Source organism: Lagopus leucura, unplaced genomic scaffold (genome assembly GCF_019238085.1).
Source record: "Lagopus leucura isolate 7727_CA_CO unplaced genomic scaffold, USGS_WTPT01 Super-Scaffold_100001, whole genome shotgun sequence".
Taxonomy (NCBI): domain Eukaryota; kingdom Metazoa; phylum Chordata; class Aves; order Galliformes; family Phasianidae; genus Lagopus; species Lagopus leucura.
Window position 1 is genome coordinate 10,372,952 of NW_024962262.1, and position 21,758 is coordinate 10,394,709.

The 21,758-nt window shown below is 40.3% G+C and overlaps 1 protein-coding gene across 1 annotated transcript in view; it reads right to left on the reverse strand.

Annotated features, from left to right (window-relative positions):
• Positions 1-674: 674 nt before the first annotated feature.
• Positions 675-21,758, reverse strand: part of FOXO1 (forkhead box O1) — a 62,996-nt gene continuing 41,912 nt past the window's right edge. The window contains exons 2-3 of the mRNA XM_042867993.1: positions 6,295-7,651; positions 675-5,906 (exon numbers count right to left, since the gene is read on the reverse strand). Coding sequence (XP_042723927.1) covers positions 6,308-7,651 — 1,344 coding nt within the window. The 3' untranslated portion in view covers positions 675-5,906; positions 6,295-6,307. The remainder of the gene's footprint in view (positions 5,907-6,294; positions 7,652-21,758) is intronic.

Genomic DNA, 21,758 nt, shown 5'->3' on the forward strand with positions numbered 1-21,758 from the left:
CAGTTCCCTGGAAATGCAGCAAAGCTCTTGTGCATGCTCTGTGCAGTTGCCTGCTCAGGTAACATCACTCTAGGGCACTGAGAAGGAAATACAACTGTTTGGAAAGACCTTTGTGTTGACGGATGGCAAAAGCAGTTTTAGATTGCACACAGCAAGGAGGTAAAATGTTGAGGCTCCAATTTATAAACCATGTCTCTGCTTCTTTCTTCACTCCATAGCCCTATACCCATCAGTTTCCTACAGTGCTCCACTTGATGTACTCAAAGCCCTCATCCATTTTCCCACCACTGCAGTGATAATCACCCCCGCAAGAAGTTTACTCGCAAGAAAAAAAACACATGCAAAAATTCTGAATGCCTCAGGGTCCAACAGCAAGTAGAAAAACATAAAATAAAATAAGATGGGGCGCTGTCCCTGCCTCTTCATTTTAGCTATCATTTTGGCATATGCCAGAACGTTACCCCAGGCAAAACATAAGCAGGTAATGAACAGGGATTTGCATGCAATTCCAGCAGTGGTCATGACCACAGGCACTGCTCCGTGCAAGTTTCTCCTTCTCAGGGTGTTCATAAAAACCCATCTTTGCACACCAGCTGCACTACAGCCAGCTGCAACATCTAAGGCTATTTGTACTTCTAATTGGATTATCAATTGACATGACAGAAAGGCTGATGTTTCCGCACAAAAACATGTTTATTACATTGATGCAGAACTGACTCAGAGCACAAGGATGCTTTGAGGTCTGTATGCTTGATCAGCAGATTCAAATCCCTTGTTGCCAGCTTGGCACAAATTGCTAGCCAGTCCCTTCCCAAGAGACAAGCTTTGACTATCTCTCCCAACAGCAGTAACTACTCATGTACCAATTAGATGCACATCCTTTCCAACAACGGCTTTGCAAACACTCAGACAGTGTATCTCTGGATCTTAACTGTCTTCTCATTTCAGAAGTGAGGCTTTTGGGAACACCAGTGAAGACACCTTCCACTCCATGCTTTTCTCCTAGCGTGCAAAAATAAAAGAGGCAAAGCTAAAATACCGTCGTAAAGTACAAGGGAAAATCATTTTTTAAATATCTTCAGGTCGCCTGGTTTCATGTGCAGCAGTACGCTGGCGTTCTCTCACTCTCCTTAGGTCTACCTATGCTCGCTTTAAGATCAAACTGGCATTTTTTGCCAGCAATTCATTGGAAGCAGCTCTCCACCAGCCGTCTCCCTCCCCACCTGCAGGCAAGCCAGGATCTGGGCCTCACAAGACTATGGTGGCGTGGGTGTTGTTGGCTGCCTGTTTTGGCAGCCTCTCCTCCTTTCTTCCAGCTCTGTTTTGAAACACAATCTAAATTAAAAAAAAAAAAAAATTAAAAATTGGATGTTCCTGCTCTCTCCACTCACGTCAGCACTCCCACAGAGTTTAGCAGCGTGCAGGTTGGCCTACATGGCACAAACTTTCGGCATAGAAACTCTTACTTGTAGGGAAAGCACGAACTTTGGGAAGGAAGGGGAAGTGAGAGACAGAAACGAGGGAGAAGGGCCAAGAGGCCTTTGGGAAGTGTCTCACTTTAATGGAAGAGGCAGAGAAAAGAGAAAAATGGCTCTCTAGAGCCGGCTCCCTCCCGCTTTAATAGTATTAGGATCTAATGCAATTTGGACTTAAAAGACTAATTTTTCCTGCAGTTTGATGGATGCTAGTGTCCCCAGGTTTTTTCTTCTTTAACAATGCGTTACATAACATTCTGATACACTAGTTACCATCTCATGTCATAGCAATTTTATTAAGAGCTTATACTTACAAATACCCATTCCAAAAGGATTTCAGGACTTTTTTTTTTCCATTTTCTGTGAACTAGGCTTGCTGAAGCACTGGCAACCAGGTCTGTGCTGCGCAACGCAGCTTCCAGTAACAAAGTGCCTCTACACAAAATCTCTCATGAGCACTAAGAGTCAGGCATGGATTCTTCTTGCGTTTAGTCTCAAAGACTTGTAAACAAGTTTCGTTTAGCACACTGTGATAAAACACTTGTAACACAGCCCTAGTAGGTTCCTGTACCTGCCACACTTCCAATTCCAGAAGTAATTCTGAGACAAATTCCTTTATACCAAGTAATGGAAAATTTGTCTAACTATTCTGCAGTTAGTGTTTGCTTGTTAATATGGTATCATCTTGTCAGACAAGACTGGGTACCATGAGGTATTTTTCCATATAAAATTGCTAATGCCATCAAGATTGTCCAAATGGGATCATCATCATTAAAAAGATTACGCGGTACGGAAAGTGATTACGACAACGTCTGAGCAGAAGGATTACTAATCACAAGTAGAATCCTGGTACAAATCTCATTCTCCGTATACAAGAAAGGACACAAAACCTTTTGAACATAATTTATATACATTTATGGCTTTATACAACAAACTGTCAGGGATTGTTCTCGTGTGTCTGTAAAAGTACATCAGGCACTTTTCTGAAAATATCCACGTTTGAATTTCAATTCTGCTGTGTGACTAAGTCAGAGCAGTGGAGCGTTGAAGAGCTGTCACGCCACTCGCAAGTAGAGCTAGCGGTACGTACATGCCAATCTCTCCAGATATTGCTGGTTTGTGGAACACCCTCGAAAAGGAGGCCAGGTTTAATGCCAAGTAATTTGCTTTCTGTTTGCATAAACCATGCTGCATCTTACATTATGATTACCAAAATAATAATAATAATAATAATGAGAATACCTTATTTAAAATCAGTCATAAATTAAGGATCCTAGCAATTTCATCATGAAAATAGGAATTTCAAATCAGTAAAAAAATAAAAAAGTACTAACATACATCCAGTGGTTTAACAAGTGCAAATTTTATACTGTTTTATAATTGGTCCAATTTTACCTTCTCTTCTTAGGGACGCTCTGTTGACTTAAGCCAATAATAAGCAATGTGACTTTTGCTTATAAGTGTAGGCAAATTGTCGGTTTATCAAAGCAGAGCTTTCCAATTAATGCATCTACTACTTAAACATATATCATATAGCTATATTATGGAAACAATACATCTTTATATTTAAAATATCTGAACAGCTCTATAATACAATAAACTTTTAATAACAGTACAAACCAGAAAAGTCAAAAACAAGGCTGCATAGGTAAGATCATCCGCACAATTCACAAACCAATCATTTACAACAATTCTGACAAACTAAGTTACTCCAGAAACTCGGTACTTTTTACTGGAAAAGGATTTATTACTAGAGGTCGCATAATGTTTGCTTTCAAGGCAGACAACACCTTCATCAGACTTCACAGTATTCCAGAATTACAATTGCAAAATATTAGGATGGCACCATGCAAGAGAAAGTAAATTTGACCACACGACCCAAAACCTCTGATTATCTACAACTGTTTTCTTTCAGTAATTAAAAGGGGCTTCCTACAGACTGCTGTAACTCAGGGACAGCTACATTTATGATATTCATAGTTATAAAAGGAAAGGAAGAAAATACCTGTATCTAGGAATTTGTACAGTAGCAGTAAATAATAAACAGGAGGTATATGGTTAAATGTAGCATGTTTAGCTGCAACCCCATAGAGTTTAGTTAAGCACTGCCTTCTTTGCGCACAGAGGTGGATTTTGTGCCTACTTTGAACTGTGCTATGAATCCCCGTTTGGGAACAAACATTTTTGCGCATGCAGCAGAAAGAAAGAACTTCAGAAACTCGTGTGTGAGCCCACCGCCCAGATTTACCATCAAGTCTTAGAGAATGTGAAGTTGATGGGGATGATGCTAGTTGAAGTTTTTGGCCATAAAAGCAGGCTGCTTTGCTCAGGCTTCAGCACCACAAACAATTAATGCTCAACAGTTCAAAAACCACTATCACACTGGGGGAGATCCTGTATCACAGGACAGCTCCCTGAACCCCCGGAACTGCTGACAGCTGTAATTAGATATCTAAAAAGTAGCTGTAGTTAGTAGTCATTTAAGCCCAACAGGGTGCTAAATGCTAGCACATCAGTAGATGCATTGCAGAGTCTTAGGAAAGTCCTAACAGGATCGTTAAATATATGGCTTGTTACTGAACTTCATTTTCTTGGCACATCCCATTTTTTTCTCCACCATACAGCATCACTACAGGGAACCAGAGTTTCAATTAGAGCATTTTCCAGTTGTGAGCATCATAGACAAAACCACAATCAGTGAAAATTCATTTTTCTCCCTTTCTTCTGCAAGCACATAAACTGTTTGTCCCGTCAGCTCCAAAGATTTCTGTAACACAAATGGTGTGTAGACCAATGGAAAGACAGGTGAGGCCCATGCTCCACACAACCATGAAAACTGCCTTATTAACTGCAAAAAAAAAAAAAAAAAAAAAAAAAAAAAGATAAATCTCTTATCAATGACCCAACCCTAAAAATCCTCAGGAAGCTGTCAATGTGCCTCTCAAACAAGACCAAGTGTTTCCACAGGAACAATGCCTCTATCATTAATACTCACCCCTATCCCAAGGTTCTTGAGTTTGTGTAACTTTCCCACTTACTTTTTCTTTCTTACTTAAAAAAAAGTAGTTTTGTTTTTTATTTTCCTGTAATGGGGTGTCACACAAGTTTTAGCCTGCCATTAAAATGTAGCACTTTTGCCACCTCAGTTATACTGCATGCTGACAAAAACACGGACAGACTCTAAAACCAGTGCCAAGTAAGGAAAAGATCAATTTTGTCTTTAATTTTATCAAAATCATGAATTTTCTCCAAATGGTCCTGCTCTCAGGTGTACAAACATTATGAGACCTCCATGAAATAAATATAAGTGTGAAGAAGCATTGTACAAGCATCTAACAATGAGTACTTAACACTTTGTGGTAGTCAGAGTTAAAATGATAGCAGAAGCAGATGACGTTTCTAAAAATGCATATATAAAACTGATTAAATATTTCCTAAACATAAAGTTGTCTATTTTTATACATCACACAACAAAAAAGGGACAGAAATGTTTTGTATTCAATATACTTATTAAGCTTTTCCTTTATTAGCACTCCCAAGTGCTAGGGAAATTTATAAAAACAAGTACTTAATCCAGTTAAAATACTGTACAAAATGAAGAGGTTATGAATGCTGCCAGATCTCAGAATTATTTTTCAAGTTGCCTATGTAACAAAAGTAGATTTTAATTATAAGAAAAATAGCTTGGAAAGTATTCCAAAAATTATCTTAAGTCCAACAACAAAGTCATTAGTCTGACAATGGAATCCAGATATATTCTTGCATAAATTTACATGAATACAGGTAACTTATCAAATGGCATTTAACCTACTGTTTGCTTTGAATAGTGAGAGAGTTTAGTAGGATCATATAAACCGGCTACTCTGTTCCCATATGAAATGTGTGACAATTTTAAGTAGAATGAAGCAGTTCGAACTGCTGCAAGGCAAGTCCACAGTTATCTCAAATCATCAGAACACAGGTAACATCAATGAAGGTTAAACTTACGTAGGGCATGAGATCATCACAGTATTCTTACAAAAGTTTATAAACTTTTCTTGGACCAAAACAGATAGTCTTAAAAAACAATTCTTCTACAGATCATACTGTACAAAACCGAAAGCACGACATGATGTAAGTAAGAGTCTTTGCTGTGATTATATGGTGTAGTGGATTTGGCACTTCAGAGTAATGAAATTTCCAATGGCACAGTTCTTATCTACAGCAGCACATAACCTGCAAACCTTGGGCAAACATCCTGTACAGGAAAATAATCAGTCTGCTGCCAACTCTGACGAAAGGAAGAAGAAAAGAAAAAAAAACAAAAAAACAAAAAAAGCTAGTGTATGCGCACAGCTTTGTCAAGAAAATTAAAAAGGAAGGTGAAGGACATCTTTGTACTGCTTTTCTCAGTTCCTGCTGTCAGACAAGTCTGGAGAATTTAACCGTAGCCTAGGGAAAAAAAAAAAACAACAACAATAACAACAAATTAACTTTCACACCAAAAGATGAAGTCTATTAAAATACGTTCAAACTAGCTTTAAAATAAATTAAATGGGGAAAAACGTTTTCATTAATTATTGGTTACCAGAAATTTTTTGGTTCAAAATATTAACGGCAAAATATTAGCACTCCAAATGAAGTAGGAGAAGGCGGTACACGGCGATCTCAGTGCACCAGCGCAAACCTGATTTACAAACTAATAAAGAACTGAAAAAACCACTGACTGGAACAGAGGCACTTCATGTGCCAACAAAAGCGATCGCCCAGGTTTTAAGCATTTGACATCTGTCTTCCCTTTAAGCTGTTTTTCAGATTTATTATAAAAAGCACAGCTTACCTCCTACTACATCCTATCCTGACACCCAACTGTGTGTGGTTGTCTTTACGCTGTGCTGAAAACTTTGGTTAGGCAATACACTGTCAAAGTTAAAATCTAACGTTTCTCCATCCATAAGGTCATTACGAATAATCGACTCCATGTCACAGTCCAACCGTTCAATTAACATGTCATCTAAGTCACTGGGAAGCTTCTCCTGGTGGAGGGAAACAATTCCCACCCTTCCGTAGCCATTGCAACTGTTAACAGGGGCATATGGGTTCATAGCATTCATCTGCATCTGGTGACTCATAGGCACTTGTAACGAAGTCTTCACTGTCGACAAGCGATTTAGACCTGAAGTATGTGACATGGGGTTCACTGTGTGTGACAAGGCACGGCCATTAACTGCAGGTGTTGGCTGGTTATGTCCTTGGTGAGGGCGGGCGTTAGGGTTCATCATTTTGTTGTGAGGTGGCTGATTGCCGTAAGTTGGCATCACTGAATTAGTGACCATCAGTACACCTTGGCCCAGCGCCCTGCCACCAGCCTGGGAAACACCAGTGTCTACTGATGCCAAGATATCGTTGTGCGGAGGAGAATCAGAAGTGAGTAACTCCTTCAGAAGTCCTGCAGGACAGTTAAATTGGCTCATCGATCCATAGCTTGATTTACTGTCTTGAAGAGTCTGCATAGGAATTTGGGGCAAAGAGTTCATGCTAGCTTGAGCATATGTAAATTTCCTGTAGTCTGGATTTGGTGAACATATGCTTGTGGTCGAAGATGCAAATGAGTAACCTGGTGTTTGCTGCATCAGTGTAGCAGATGACGACTGGGTTGATACAGTCATTGATGTATTAGGTGACAAAAGATTAAGGTTATCCAAAAGATTTTCCATGTTCTCTGAACTACTCATCTCTGAAAGGCTGGGTAGAGTAGAAGTCATTTTGGTGGCTGATGATGGGTATACCATGGAGTGCACATCTCCATCTCCAAGATCATCTTGCTCTGGCAAAATAGGAGAAAGTCTTCCACTTATTGTACTAGCATTAGAGCTAGTTCTAGGTCGAAACGTACTCCAGTTATCAAAGTCATCATTACTGTGAGAGCTGGGGCTTGCAGGCCACTTCGAGAACTGAGATCCAGGGCTGTCACCGTTTCCCTCCTGACCAGATTGAAGAGATGCTTTTTTCTTGGCTGCTCTGCCTCTGCTTTTTGCAAACTTGCTGTTGTTATCCATGGATGCTGCTCGCCTCCTAGGAGACTTGCCACTCTTTCCTCCTTCAGGATTGAGCATCCACCAGGAACTCTTCCCTGTTCCCTCATTCTGCACTCTGATGAATTTGCTGTGCAGGGACAAGTTGTGACGGATTGAATTCTGAAAAACAAAATAAGGTATAAGAACACAGGTTGCATTTGTGATGGCTCTCAAAGAGAGACCTCTTACATACAGCTTAGTTTTCAAATGCTATATTCATACCTGTGGTTCCCAGCATAACATTCAGCTATATAAAAGGAGATGCTGAGCACGTTCAAGATTTAGGAAGCAAAATATATCAGAAGACCAAAAAGCCCACTGAAGGTCCTATTATCAGCTTCAGTCTAATGAGTTGAACCTGAAGGCTTTCAGGGATTTCTTTTATGCAAAGTTGAGAAATATTAGATCTTGTTTTATGGTCCTTGTAATGGGATCTCATCACACATTTCTCTAAACCCTAAATATGCCAGCATGTGTATCTCTGAACGTTAGTGAAGTTCAAATGACTTCTGTCAAAAGCAAAAACACAAAGAAAACCAAGGATTGAGTTTTTGTATATAAATATAACTAAACACCTAAGAAATCACAAGGGAGAAAGGAATGCAAATAGCACAGACAAACTTGCATTTAAAATGTTAGTCTTAAAACCATCTTTCTCTTTCAAAATCAACATTTTAATATGTAACATTGACTCATGCAATACCTGAGGGCACAAGACATCTTGTGCCAAAACTGACCAGGGAATACTGAAGCTTTTCATTATCTCCTCAGACACCAGCTATGCCTCATCAGAAAGAAAAAAAAAAATTAAGAATCTAAACCTACAGTTTGACAAGCTAACAAGTGACTTGTAATGCCAAGTTGGTCTTCCTTCACCTCTTAGATCCTAAATGTCCTCCCGCACACATCCAGTTTCTCAAAGCTACTGCCAATATGCACATGTTGCCTCATTCCCAATATATCCATCCGATAAAAGGAAAGCATCAACAGTCATAGGGAGCCATGTCAGGTGGAAAAAGTCATCTTGCTCAAATCAGAGATCAGAGGCTCCAATTTTCTGCCACAGCCATGGCACAGTGTGGATTGTGGAAAGCCAATTGACAAAAGCAGGCCTGGCCACCTGAAGAGCTCAACAGGAATGGTTACTCTAGGGCTAATCTTCAGCAGATTAAAACAGCAAACAGTCCTGGACCAGAGACTGTTTACACCTTATAGACTGCAACACCCTGAGGATGTCCCCACAGGAGCACAGCCTCACACCAGATGGGTCACTAAGTGCCCCTGGACAGCAGAAGATGGCAGAAGACATCATCATGGTAGCTCACGGTTCAGCCAGCCCAATTGCTAGTCAAAAAGTCTGACTAACTTCAGAAGCCTTTCCAACCTCTTCTTCCCCTCCAGAGAACCATCCCATTTAATAAATCATCCCAGTTAGATCAACACCAGCAACAATTTCAGCATTTCCTTATTCAATTTTGAAAGGAAGCCCATCTTTATGATATTACCTAATTGCAATAGGACTATATCTCTTCACTGCAGTAACTTTGCAATCAAAATCTCATCTCCTATCCAGTGACAAAGCCTCAAAATGTTATTTTCACCACATGCAGCCCCATAAAAATATCATCACGTGGAATTCCCCTCTGCATAGCTTTAGGCCTGTGGTGCTCAGTGCCTCATGGGGCTCAAGGCAAGCATCTGCTCCCCCCCGTCCGACCTGACATCATAGTAATGTAGTGTTAGCGTCGTGTCAGGAGGGTAAGCCCAAAGATCTTTCCCTGGACTTGCCCGTGGCTGTGGTTGGAAGGGCTGAGGAGTGCAGGGAGCTGGCCCTGCCAGCCCTTTGTTTTCACTGTAGGGCCAAAGCGGAATTAAAGGCTGACACAATTCCAGAGTTAGCAATGTCGCAAGAAAGTTGTTCTGCACGTCTGTTGATTAAAAAACCTCCTGCGCCAGTTCAGTTTTTTATTGTATTTTGTAAACATACCCAGTTGGCTTAGGCTGAGTGTTTACTATGAAAATAAGCATATAAGGCATGCAAAACATCAGGCAGCGAAAATCTTCTGCTCGTGCTCGACTCTCTTTTTTCCGCAAGAGAAGCGTTAAATATTTAAGAAATTACTGCTATTCCTTAGTCATCAAAAATATTATAATCTGGTATTATTGCACTGAGGACATCTGAGGTCACTCTTTGAGTAACAGAGCTGTCTCCTAACGCTGCCAACAATGAAAAAAAAAATTTTCCTAACAGGAAAAGGTTTGCAAACCAGAGCTTGTTACATAAATTCCTGTTTTTCACGCAGCCAGCAGGACATTAAAGAAGCTATGATTTACTAACTTGGAAAAAGTGTTGAAGAGGTAAATCTTGTGAAAATATGCACTGCTGTTAATGATGTTGTGTCTACAGATCTTTGCCAGACGCAAACAGGACCCTGATAAAAAAGTATAGTTTCAGCAGTGGAACTTGGCAGCCATAGAAGCGGCACCGCGAGCTGCAGCCCCGCCGCCTCAGCGTGCTGTAAGATGCTTCGAACGCCGGCTTTTGGCAAGACTTTGAAGCAAAGCCTCCCAAAGCCAACCTGAAGGATACGCAAAGCAATTGGCTACATGTCCAGCTGAGCTCCCAAGCACAGCAATGAGTTCCAGGTCAGCCTGAAAGCATCTGCGTTGGAATTTTATCAAACCCACATTACGACTCGAGCCAGACTGCTGCCACCTGTGGGGTGTTTCCTGGGACTGAGTCTGCATGTTTGAGATGAAGCTCAGGAAGCTTGCTCCCATTTGGCCTTCAAACGTCAGCATGTACTTCACATTTCAGCCATAGTTGAGCAAGAAGATCAGGTGCTATGGATACAGGTATTGGTGGTCCTTGCTGATGAAGAGTCAAAATATGCAATACCAATATTTGCCTTCTATGTAATGAGCAATTACCAGCTAATAAAACTAACGAAGCCAAAAAAAATGATTCATTTGATTCTGCACTTACATTATTCATCTACTTTTCTGACATTTCTTGAAACTGAACCACATTGCAACAAGAACACCCCGCTTCTTCTTCTAAACAACAAATAAATTGAAACTGATTTACATTTACTAACAATAAGTCTGAGACATGTAATTCCTGGATCCCTACTGTATTTAAGCCCAAGAGATACTCTTTAAACAGGCAGCTAAAGATTAATCTGAATAACTGCTGAAAAAAAAGAAGCCTTACAATGGAAGTAGATTTATTTAATTATTATTTTTTTTCTAGTGAATTGTTTTGGTGTTTTACTAAAGAGAAACACCTTGAAAACATAGCTGCTTTATTGAACTTAACAATAGTGCAAGCCTGTACTTGAAGAGAAGACATACAGGTACGCTGGCCATCTTTCTTCCACCCCATTCCTTGGAGCAGGTATGGGAAAGTAGAGCTCCTGTATAACTTTACTGCAAGACAACAGTCCAGGCTCACTGCAGCCTTCTCCAGGATCAGACTGTGGAACTGAGAGTATTCTGAGAGCTGTGAGACTCAAGTGCTGTAAAAGCCTGCATGGGTCCCCTAGCGGGGCTCCTTCCCTCCCTGTTCAACTACAGTGCTGTGATAGCCACCTAAATGAGAGAAAAAGGATTGGTTGCAACAATTGGTACTGAAAAAGAAACAATTTAAAAAAAAAAAAGCAATCTCCTATCACAAATCTGCTACCAAAGCACACATGCCAGTGGTACTACAATAAAGCAAACCACAGCATCTTGGACAAGAGATTCACCAGTATGGCAGTAAAGGTGAAGGACTCAGCCTCTGGAGACAGATGCAGCCATAACTAAGTGTGAGGCAATAATGTAAGAGCAAGACAGGCTAAGTGTATCTATAAAAATTAACAGTCTTACGATTGCCCACCAATTTTTCATTCAGAAGTCATCTCAGCAGTCCTTTACTTATTATGTCAATTTATTCAAGGGAATGGTCTACAAGTGTTGTCAGTCAGTTGACACTAGCATCAGTGGAAATGGCTGTAAATACAGACAGGGGAACAGTATCTGACTGTAATTCTCTGATCTCTCCATGCAAAATCTAAAGCAGACTTGGAAGGGTGAGATAAAGCTGTAAATGTGACACTTCAATACTGCTTTTGACATAATCCTCTAAGATAACAGTGATTCAGAAAAAAATAAAAGGAATCGAGATGAGACTTGAGATTGCCTTTTTATTTTAATGGAGAGTTGAACACTATTTCAATAGGAAGATGCTTTGTAAGAAAGTTAGGTTTGAGGACTGGTAGAAGTGAAGTTCATAGACCTATCAATTAACATCATCACTATGAAATGATGTTAATTGGTGACTTTTATGGAGAGGATACCAAAGCAAAAGCCTGGCAGGAGAGAAGGAAAGACCCAGCATTTACATAGGCTGTTACAGAGGACGTCAGACCTGTCTCTCTAGGTTTGTGTACTGGAATTTTACTGCAGCTTCAGATGTTCAAATCACCCTCCTCTTGGAGCCTCAGCCACTCTAAAATAATAATAATAGTATGGACAGAAAGCATATCACTTAGCCTCAGGTTTAAGAGTCATATTTAGAAGAGGCTGGCAATTTGCCACCTGCAGCTGCATGAAGGTGGAAAGGCAGGATTTCCTCCCAAACAGGTCATGCTTTTTTGGGTCCTTTGTTCTTAGGGGGGTGCTTTTGTTTGACTCCATTTTTGTCCTACACTGTTACACAGCTAAGAAGTTTCAGCTAGAAAAAGCGCAGAAACACTGCAAGGGACCTTGTACTGCATTTCTGTGTTTTTCATTACAGATGGTGGCATAGTGAGAGTCTTTCCCAGAACACCACCCACAAAACATCATCTCCAAACACGGAGATGCTTTCTTAGAATGTTCCATTTGAAGAGATTTCAGCAATCTTTTGTTCCCTGAGTGAATGTACAAGAATGTGGCAGACTGTATGCTATCACTATACGACCACTACACATGCCTCTCCTGGACACAAGAAGTCTATTGTGCCCATAGTTCACTGACAATAATCTAAGTCCTGCTCCTTCTGCAGTTAAGTCCATGGATTTATACCCTACTGCACTTCCTCTCCACAGCTGTCGAAGGGTTGGCCATCCTCCAGGTTGCATCCCCTCACCCCGCAATGCACCCTGGGCTGGAGGGGATTTCACCACCTCTGGAGCTCTCTCCTCTGAAACATAACATGCAGTAACAGAAAATACACACACAGCTCTAGAATTTGGTGTTTAAGGACTTGGCATAATCGCATGTCAGGATACAACTCTGCTGACATGTATTTGAAGAATTCCCAACCGCTATAAAAAAAGATATATAATTAATCTTCATTCTAGGCAGCCTCCTTTAAAGTACTTTTCCATGCTTGCAATTTGGACATTTCTAATAAAATGTTAACACTTTCCTACTTTCTCTACAGGGGCATTTAGAAAAGGTGAGCATAAAGCCCAAGAATAATCCAAACAAAGACTGCTGTTGCGATCGGCGGAAAAAGACAAGTGCTTGACAAAGAAAAAGATTCCTGTTTGTAGATAGATAATAGAAGTTTTCTACAAATATGGAATGTAAATATATGTATATGCATATATGCTTCTCATGAAGAAGCAACATTTCAAAGCCAGGTTGGATGGGGCCCTGGGCAGCCTGATCAAGTGGGTGACAACCCTGCCCATGGCAGGGGGTTGGGACTGGATGGCTTTAAGGTCCCTTCCAGCCAGAGTCATTCTATGACTGATTCCTTACTTCATTAGTGATGTGGGAGGCCAGGACTGAAGCCTCACTGAAGAAGAACATTTTGAAGTCTGTGTGCCCCAGTAGATGGGCTCCTCACCTCTCACAAAGCCTTCTCATAACTCTCCCCTCAGAACCAGCCTCTGCTGCAATCACATCTGTAATGCAAAGTAGCAAAGCAGGATTGTATGTACAACCTGCGTGCTCTGACATCAAGTCCAGGTGATAAAAGAGAAAAACTGATAAAGGATTCAATCAATCAACATGCTGATGTCAGGGATATGGTCAATTCCTTCAAAGAAAAAAAACGAAGTACATTTTGAAGAGTTCACTAATTTGATCAAGAAAGGTAAGACAGAGAAGACCTGCAGATAACCTGTTGAGTGACATCACAGCCAAGATTATTGCTACTCAGCACCTCTAATGCACACCCAAAGGGATTACAGAGATTAGAATTATCTTCAGTGCAATGAGCCATAAGGAAAGCCATTGTGATCCGTGGCAGACAGTATCCCTGTTAGTCACTGCAGGCTCTAATGCAGCAACCACAGGATGCAAGCACTACAGTAGGGATAACGGTCTGAGGCAAAGCTGTTGCTGAGTGCAGAGCACAAAGAGATTATTACAAGGTAAACAAGAATCCCAATTATAAGCAAAGTTTATTAAAATAAATAAAACCATTTGGAGTAATGAAGTAGTAGTTCATCTGTACAATGCCAGAATGACTAACAGCTTAAAATTTTATTCTGCAACTGCAGTAAAGAGACACTGAGAGGTGTTTATTTTTTTCAGCCAGTGGGAATAATTATGATCAGTAGGACAAAAAATGTTAATCACTCATTTCCTGTTTAACAGACAGCCTGCTTCACCTCTGCCACTCTCCACGGTTACACCCAATTCATCACAAAGACTACTGCACTGTTTATAGAAAGCTTGCCCCTTTCCCCTTTTTAAATCTAAGTTGCCTTTTATTGACATTTGCTAGCTCAAACGATGAGGTACGAATGTGTATACGTGCTAAGGATATCAGTATTATCAGTATATTAGGCCAGCAGATAATCTTAAGAGGAGCACTACAAAAACATTATCATAAAGAAGTAGCACTAAGGAGAGAAATAGGTGAAAGTCCTGGTGAAACCACTGAGGTAAGAAACAACACAGTTTGAAAATAGGGCTCAAATTTTGTACTGCCCTTTGTAGATATTCAGAGAAGTTCCAGGAAACAACAAAAAAGGATATGATTGCTTCAAAAGCTGTAAGAGGCTAAGTTAAAAAATTGGAAATATCCAAGCCTCTGCCTGAAGGTTAACATCAACTTTAAATGCTTAAAGTCCTGGATAAAGACCAAATAGGGTCATTTGTCACTTGTCTCTGTAAAGGTACAAGTAGATCTAACCCAAAGGTTGGGTTTCAATTGGAATTGCTTTACAATTGCTTTACCATAGAACCACACATCCTCTTCTCTTCATCTTTGTGGATTAAGACCTTTTGCTTTCACAAAATCATCTGTTACCTAGACTGCTGGAATGATTGTCATTAATTGATGGATTTACAAGTAATGGAAAGGCTTGAGGATTCACTTAACCTGCAACATCTCTGCTGCCCCATCACAGACCTCTCCTTAAGGAGACAGAGAAGGAGCAACCACCAGTTTCTGGCCATGGATCCAGGGATGGAGCCCTGTGCACCTGCAGCTCTGCACCCATGACACCCACAAAGCACAGACTCATCTGGCAAGAGCAACAGAAAAGCATTTGTTGTTTTTTTTTCCAAGAGAGCCACCAAGCCTGTATGTATTTCTTACCTTGAAAAGAAAACACCAAAGGGGATGCACAGTTGCAATAATGTAAAATTTGGGTTGACTTTGTAAAGATGGATAAAAGAGAGGGAGAGAAATACATACTTTACATACTTGCACCAGTTTAGCAGAGAGAGTATTTTCTTCATCAAGCAAGCAAAGGAGCAAAATTCTCCGGACATGGGTGTCACTGAATACTAGTTTTCAAGAAACAAAGAATCAATGAAAGCAGCAAGCTTCCTTTGCAGCAGGGTTAGCTGTGCCCCACAGGAAATCCCAGGCTGAAGGAAACTGCAAGTCTTGTAAAAAGAAGGGCAAAGCCTTCCATTTACGGGCTGAGTATCTTACACTGCATCTCACTGTGCATTTGATCTTCATTTTGGCTACATAAAGTGCAATAATTGGCCATCAAAATTCAAGTGTAGACCCCAAAACTGCTAAAAGGAAAATAAAATGGAGTTGATTGGTTTTATTTGTTTTCGTTGCATCTTTAGAGATTCTTTACCTCACCTAGTGGAAAAAGTGCTGAACGTTTTACATTTGAAGGGGACAGTGTCAACTTAAGAAAACAACCCTTTGGATTTCACCTCATGTTGCTGATGTTGCTGTAGCAACCATGAAAAATGGAGGGAAGAAGACAGGGACATTTCTCTTCCCTTTGGTTTCTTTTGTACATGAGCATAGTCCAGTGCATGAAGTCATCATTTTGTCTATTTATTTTTCCTCTTGTCAATTCTCCCTTTATCCATCTTGCTCATAAAAAGAAAACAAAGCATTATTTTCTTGTTAACAAAATCCTAACAGAAAAAAATGGATTTGTAAGTTTTTATTAAAATAGCTGAAACAGCACTAGATTTAAGTTCTCTTTAACCTACTGCATCATCTCCAAATATGTAGATATTGCCTTGTGCCATCAATATTCATTCATTTCACTTTGTGTTCTATTTTTAATACTTGTTCTTTTTTCCAAAGTTACAAGAAGCCAGTCCTGATTTACAATTACTTCTTTTCATGCATCCCCAAAAGGCAGCACCAACACTAGGTATACACTACATACTATGTTTCTACACAGCTTCTTTGAACACAGTTTGCCTTGGTACAGTTTTTTCCTCACTAGAGAAGCATGCCAGACCACCAGCACAGTCTCTCTTCTGGAGAGCTGTTTCCAGTTCAAGCCTGGTCCCAGCATAGCAGATTTTATATAACATGATTTACTACTGCAGTGCCCACAGAAAGCATTAACCCAATTTCATTGTAGCCTTGAGCTATATTCCATGTGTACGTTGCCCCTCTCCACTGTCTAGCCAGTGGTGGCCACCCCTATTTCAAATAAGGTGTGGTCTAAACTTAAAGGCTTTTCAGTTTGTATTCTCTCACGGGGGTCTCAGGGCACAGCGAACTCATGGCGGGTGGTTGCAGTGTTCATGCCAGCATCCTCTTCTTGAATGCTGCTGTCTGTGATGTTCTCCAGACTGCAGCTTCAAGAAGCGCTGGTGCTCATCATTGGCTTTCATGACATCTGTTCAGCGTTATAAAGCCATGATCACCCAATTTTGCAAAATGAGCTGCACCAACAATGAACAAAGTTACCCGTGGACGTACTCACAACCCACATTTCAGCAGGCTGTGGGAAGCAGAGCTCTGTTTCTCAGAGCAGGGGAAGGAAATCTAAAGGAGAATTTCTTCCCTCACACCAGTTTTGGAAGCGTTCCTATTCCCTCACTACTGTAGGCTGTGCTCTGTACTTAGCAGACCCTTATTAAATCAAAGGACTATTTACAATCTACATACTGGCAAGTCCACATTCCCATAGAATGTCATCTGGCAGCAGTGACTTAAATCATCAGCTCTGTATTTACTTGCTTCCCTCTCTCCCCAACTCTCAGAAGAGTAAAAAGGACAAGAGAAAAGCCAGTCTTTAAAGACAAGAACAGAACTAATAAAGTCCAAGAGTACATTAGCATTCATCATACTACCCAAATACACTTCTTTTTTTAAAGGAAAATATTACAATGAGGGCCATAAAAAGGAAGATACAACACAAGAAAACTTAAGGCCTTCTTTTCACTACACACCTATGAGAGAGATGCAGAATCATACTGAGCATAAACTAAGACAGCAGAGTGGGATACTGCTATGCAAAAATGAGCTTTCTTAAGCATTTTGGGTGCTTTTGTTCCTCTTTTTTTTTCCCTGCTGACAAGGTTTAGCCAATCTCCCTTCCTATTGCATTTGATGTATGGAAGGAGACCGGCCTCACTGAGACTGCTCAGAGAAGATTTCACTCATTCTTCCATTGCTCTCACCAGAACAGAACCTAGCACAAGGAGGCTCTGGGCACACTGGGGACACCCAGGGGCAAAACAGTGAGTCCTGGGAAGGACTCTGTCGTTGTGCTCATGCCAGGCCAAGTCAGGGAGAAACCACTGATTCTTCAGGACAAGAGGCAAAACAAAGACTGAGTGTACGAGAGTTTCTGCAAAAGCCTGTTGGTGTTTTCTGCAGAACACAGCCCTCACTCATTTCATTAAAAAAAAAAAAAAAAAAAAAAAAAAGAGAGAGAAAAAGAAAAAGAAGACTGTTCAATCTTTCTTGTCCCTAGAAGATGCTAAGAAATCAATTGGCGGCTTGAGATCAGAAGGTGGGACATCCACAACCACACTCAATTCAGAAAAAAAAAAACACCCCCGTTCTCCCTCACTAATTCTCCCAATCTCTAAAAGCTCTATTAGGCTTCCTCCTCCTAGAGGTCACTGTCTTGGCTGGTGCAAATTTCACCACCACTGCTCCCACCCTTCCTCAATGCGAAGCCCATGGGTAACTGGGCAGATAGAGCCTACCAGGCTCCTTATTCAAATTTAAGGACTGTGACATCCAGCTTCTCAATCACAAAGGCTACCTTGGGCTACCCATCCCTTCCATGCCCTTGCCTCAAGACAAAGTGGAGGAGCTCTCCTCTAGATTTCCCCAGCACTGTAGTGAGAGTGCAGGGGAGACAAGTGACCAAAAGTGTCACTAGTTGTTTAGGTTTAGTTTTCCCTCTTGGGGATGCTCCAAGATAGAGGCAACACAGACTCTGGAGATGCACAAGCACTTCTCTGAGAGCATTTGCTTGATAGGTCAGAATGGGGCACTCACCTCTAAAAAAAGACAGAAACAACCTCACAGGACAAAAACCTAAAACAGATTTAAAAAAGCAGGAATGTCAGCAGTAGGAGCTGTCATTTGCAATTCCTACACAGGAAGTTAGTTATTCTGTGGATCACAGAAGGGTCTCTTTAAAAACAACGATGAAACAGGAAAAAAAAAAAAAAAAAAAGCATGCATCTGAAGCATGTTTTCCAATATTGTGCATCTAGCCAAGTTTGTTCGTGAAGTTTTATAATTATTTGTCATTGATACATCTATGGATTTATGTCCAGATTCATCAAACTGCTGACAAATTCCAGCAGGCATTGCAACCCTTATTGCTCCTTTATTTTTTTGATTACTTTCAGTTTTGAAAATTTTACAGGGAATGCTTCCACATTTTCATTTTGTTTTAAAAAGAAATTAACTCCATCCCTGCGGAGGATCAGGTGTTTTCAAGTATTTGGTTTGTTGATTATTCATATAGGCATAAATTAAGCACAGTATTTGGCAGGCCACGCTCTTCTCTATTAAAAATTTTGTTTTTACTTTTGCAGTTATTGTTTAGACGTTGGTCATAACATGTTTCAGGTTGTTTTGAACAGCAAAGAGGAAACAAGGAGTATTCTTACTTATATCACACTCTATCAACATTAAATGCCTATGCAGCAATACACTGCCTGCTCAGTATTTTCAGTTTTCTTCCTGTCCACTGCTAATCTACAACAGCAAGGAGATAATCCATGATTTTATGCAGCTTTTCAACCTGTAAATAGAGCTATGATTGGCCAGAAGACAACATAAAGAAAAATGAGTAATGAACAGGATGTATAAATGGAGAAGAATCTAAAGTAACTGTATTTGCTGGAGGTTGATTTATAAAATTAAAGGGAAAAAATGAGCAAAACTCTTCTAGAGGCAGCTCCTAAACACAGGCAGTGCCAGTAGCACAGGCAGCTGGAAGAGGAAGAGACCAGGCACAGCACTGTTTGCCCATGTTCATCGTAACACTGAGGCAGAAAGTTAGAAAAGGGACTCTGAACTCCATGCCATCCCCCTGCTCATCCTTGCTGCTGTCCCATTGCAACTCCTAGGCGCGTGCCCTCGGGATTCCCAAAATGAGAAATGTTCTAGAAGTCACATCAAGCCATAAAAACTATGTCAGCTGCAAAGCGGAATTTTCAGAACTGCTTTTCAAGGGATTTTTCAGGGATTTTTAATAGGATTAAGTTGGATGCTATTTTTCAAGCTCTGTGTTCCCATGGAGCAGGATTTCTGTCTCCTTCCATCTTGAAAGAAACGTGACTATTTCACTACGTATTCCTTTTGGCCATCTTGGAAAAATGTATCTTCAAAATAGAAGAGCTTGATTCTTGATACAATGTTTTAATTTTTGCAGTCCTCCAAAAATACAGGCTCAGATACCCAGTGTTTTCTGTTCTCAGTGGGCCAAGAGAATAACCCCTTTTAAAAACACCTTATTTTGGATCATTTTAACATTGAAAAAACTTTGAAAAATCCCATTTTCTAGATTACCAACACTTACAAATTAAGGTAAATTGGCAAGATAACTCCCCAGTCCCACAGACATCTGCAACCTACTGAGGCAAACCTCAGAGCACCATAGCCTTCAGAAAAAAAAAAAAAACATTCTTTTTTGAAGCAGAAATCTTTCCAGCAAACCAGCAACAACAGAATCCTTCCCCCATTCCTATATTTTATGTGTTTAAGTAAATAAAAGCACAAGAACAATTACAAGAAAGAGTACACCTACATGTCTGTAAATCCAAAGAGTTTGCAGAGGTTCTCTAGCTGTAAACCAAAAAAGTTGCTATGTCAGCCCTTGCAGCACAGCAACTGGAGATTCAGCTGAGCCAAACCATTACCAACTGGACAAAAATAATTAAGGCAAATATGGTTTTCTTCATCATAGGACCATGTGCACAACCCACTACTTTTTCTCACCCCCTGCCATCAGCTGTGCATATACCAAGCTTGACATCAGCCATCATCACCCTCCTCTTTTGTGTTAAATTAAATTTAATAGGGCCAGCTTGACAAAGCTACATCAAAGGAGCCACACCAATAAAACAATACTGTAAGGGAGTCTCTGCCTAACAAAGTTGGTGTCTGAAGCATTAAAATGGTAGCGGCAGAAGTTGAGAGAAAGCATCAATAATGGCAGTTTATCTTCTTTTACACTTGAGCAATATTGAATGTATAAGCACTAGGCCTTAAACAACAGTAGGAATGCTTATCTATCCTACTCCTTCTCCTTCCTTTCCTCTTCCCCCATTCACTACTCCCCCACTGAAATAAAATCAGTGAAGATAACAACAGAAGAAGAGTCCTGACCTCAGCATTTACAAGCTAGTCATTGTTTGCTGCAAGCTCAAGTTTGTATCCCTTAAAATGACTACAGTTAACAACTGTCTTGATTTAACTCAACCTTCCTCATTTATCCAGTAAAGGGAGAGAACTGAAGGAAAGAACACTGCTTCCAAGACGGGCTCTGTGATAAAGGTACTTCCAAAACTCAGCTTTAGAGCAGTGAGTGAAGGACCTCAACCTAGTACCTTGAAGATATCTATGCACCAATTACTATGTTAAGAGAGATTAGTACCCTCTTATATACTCTTTTAATGAAATTGTCAAGGGATCAGCAGATTTCAGGAGCTATTTCCTAAAAACTCATAGTAAGTGTCAGGCTGAAATAATGGAAACTGACAAAAGGGATGTGGGCTCAATCCTCCTTTTTCCTTCTCCATCAATTACACAAGGACCCCTGCTACACTGCTCCACTGCTGCCTACTTCCTTCACAGAGAGGCATCTTTGGGACATCTGATAAGGAAGCTTAGAGCTATCTTGCCCAAAGCCTGCTCAAAAAAACAACAGCCAGCCCCCACTTCCCTCCCTGCACATACATTCAACCCATTTGACTGATTTTCCAAAGAGAGGAGCAGCTGAATAATTTTGGCAACAAAAATATAAATCTCCTTGCTCTGTATCTTTAAAACAATAATGAAGTGCTATTTTAAACAGAGTGAATGAAACCTTTAGCAAATATCACCTATTCCAGTCTTTTTTTTTTCTGTTAAATACTTAAATGTGAAAAAAAAAAATTAAGAATCAGAATGACCAAAGAATTATAAGGTACATTCACACCTGAGGAGAACTGAAGAGTCTCCAAGGCATACAAATTCTCCAGTGGCAGCAATTTTTACATAGTACAGCTGGCTAATAGAAACCACAGAAACATGTTTAATACGTGCTTAAGGAGCTTTTACCTTAAGAAAGAAAGCAGTAGTGACAACGTGTTTGTTTCCTGGCACAGTTAGGGGTACATTGCAGCCTTTAATGTTAGCAGCCTGTGTGACTTCTGTGACTTTTCTTCACTGTCAACGAGGCTGCCCGCCTTTTTTACATCTCAAATAGCCTTAACCTTACAGGATTCTTTTTTCTTTTTTCTTTTTTTATAAATCAAGTCAAATACATCTTTTTTACTGTAAATTGTTTCCAGCTTGGAGCCCAGTAGACTTGTGATACCCCTTAAATGCTTTTAGAAGCCTTCAGAAGGT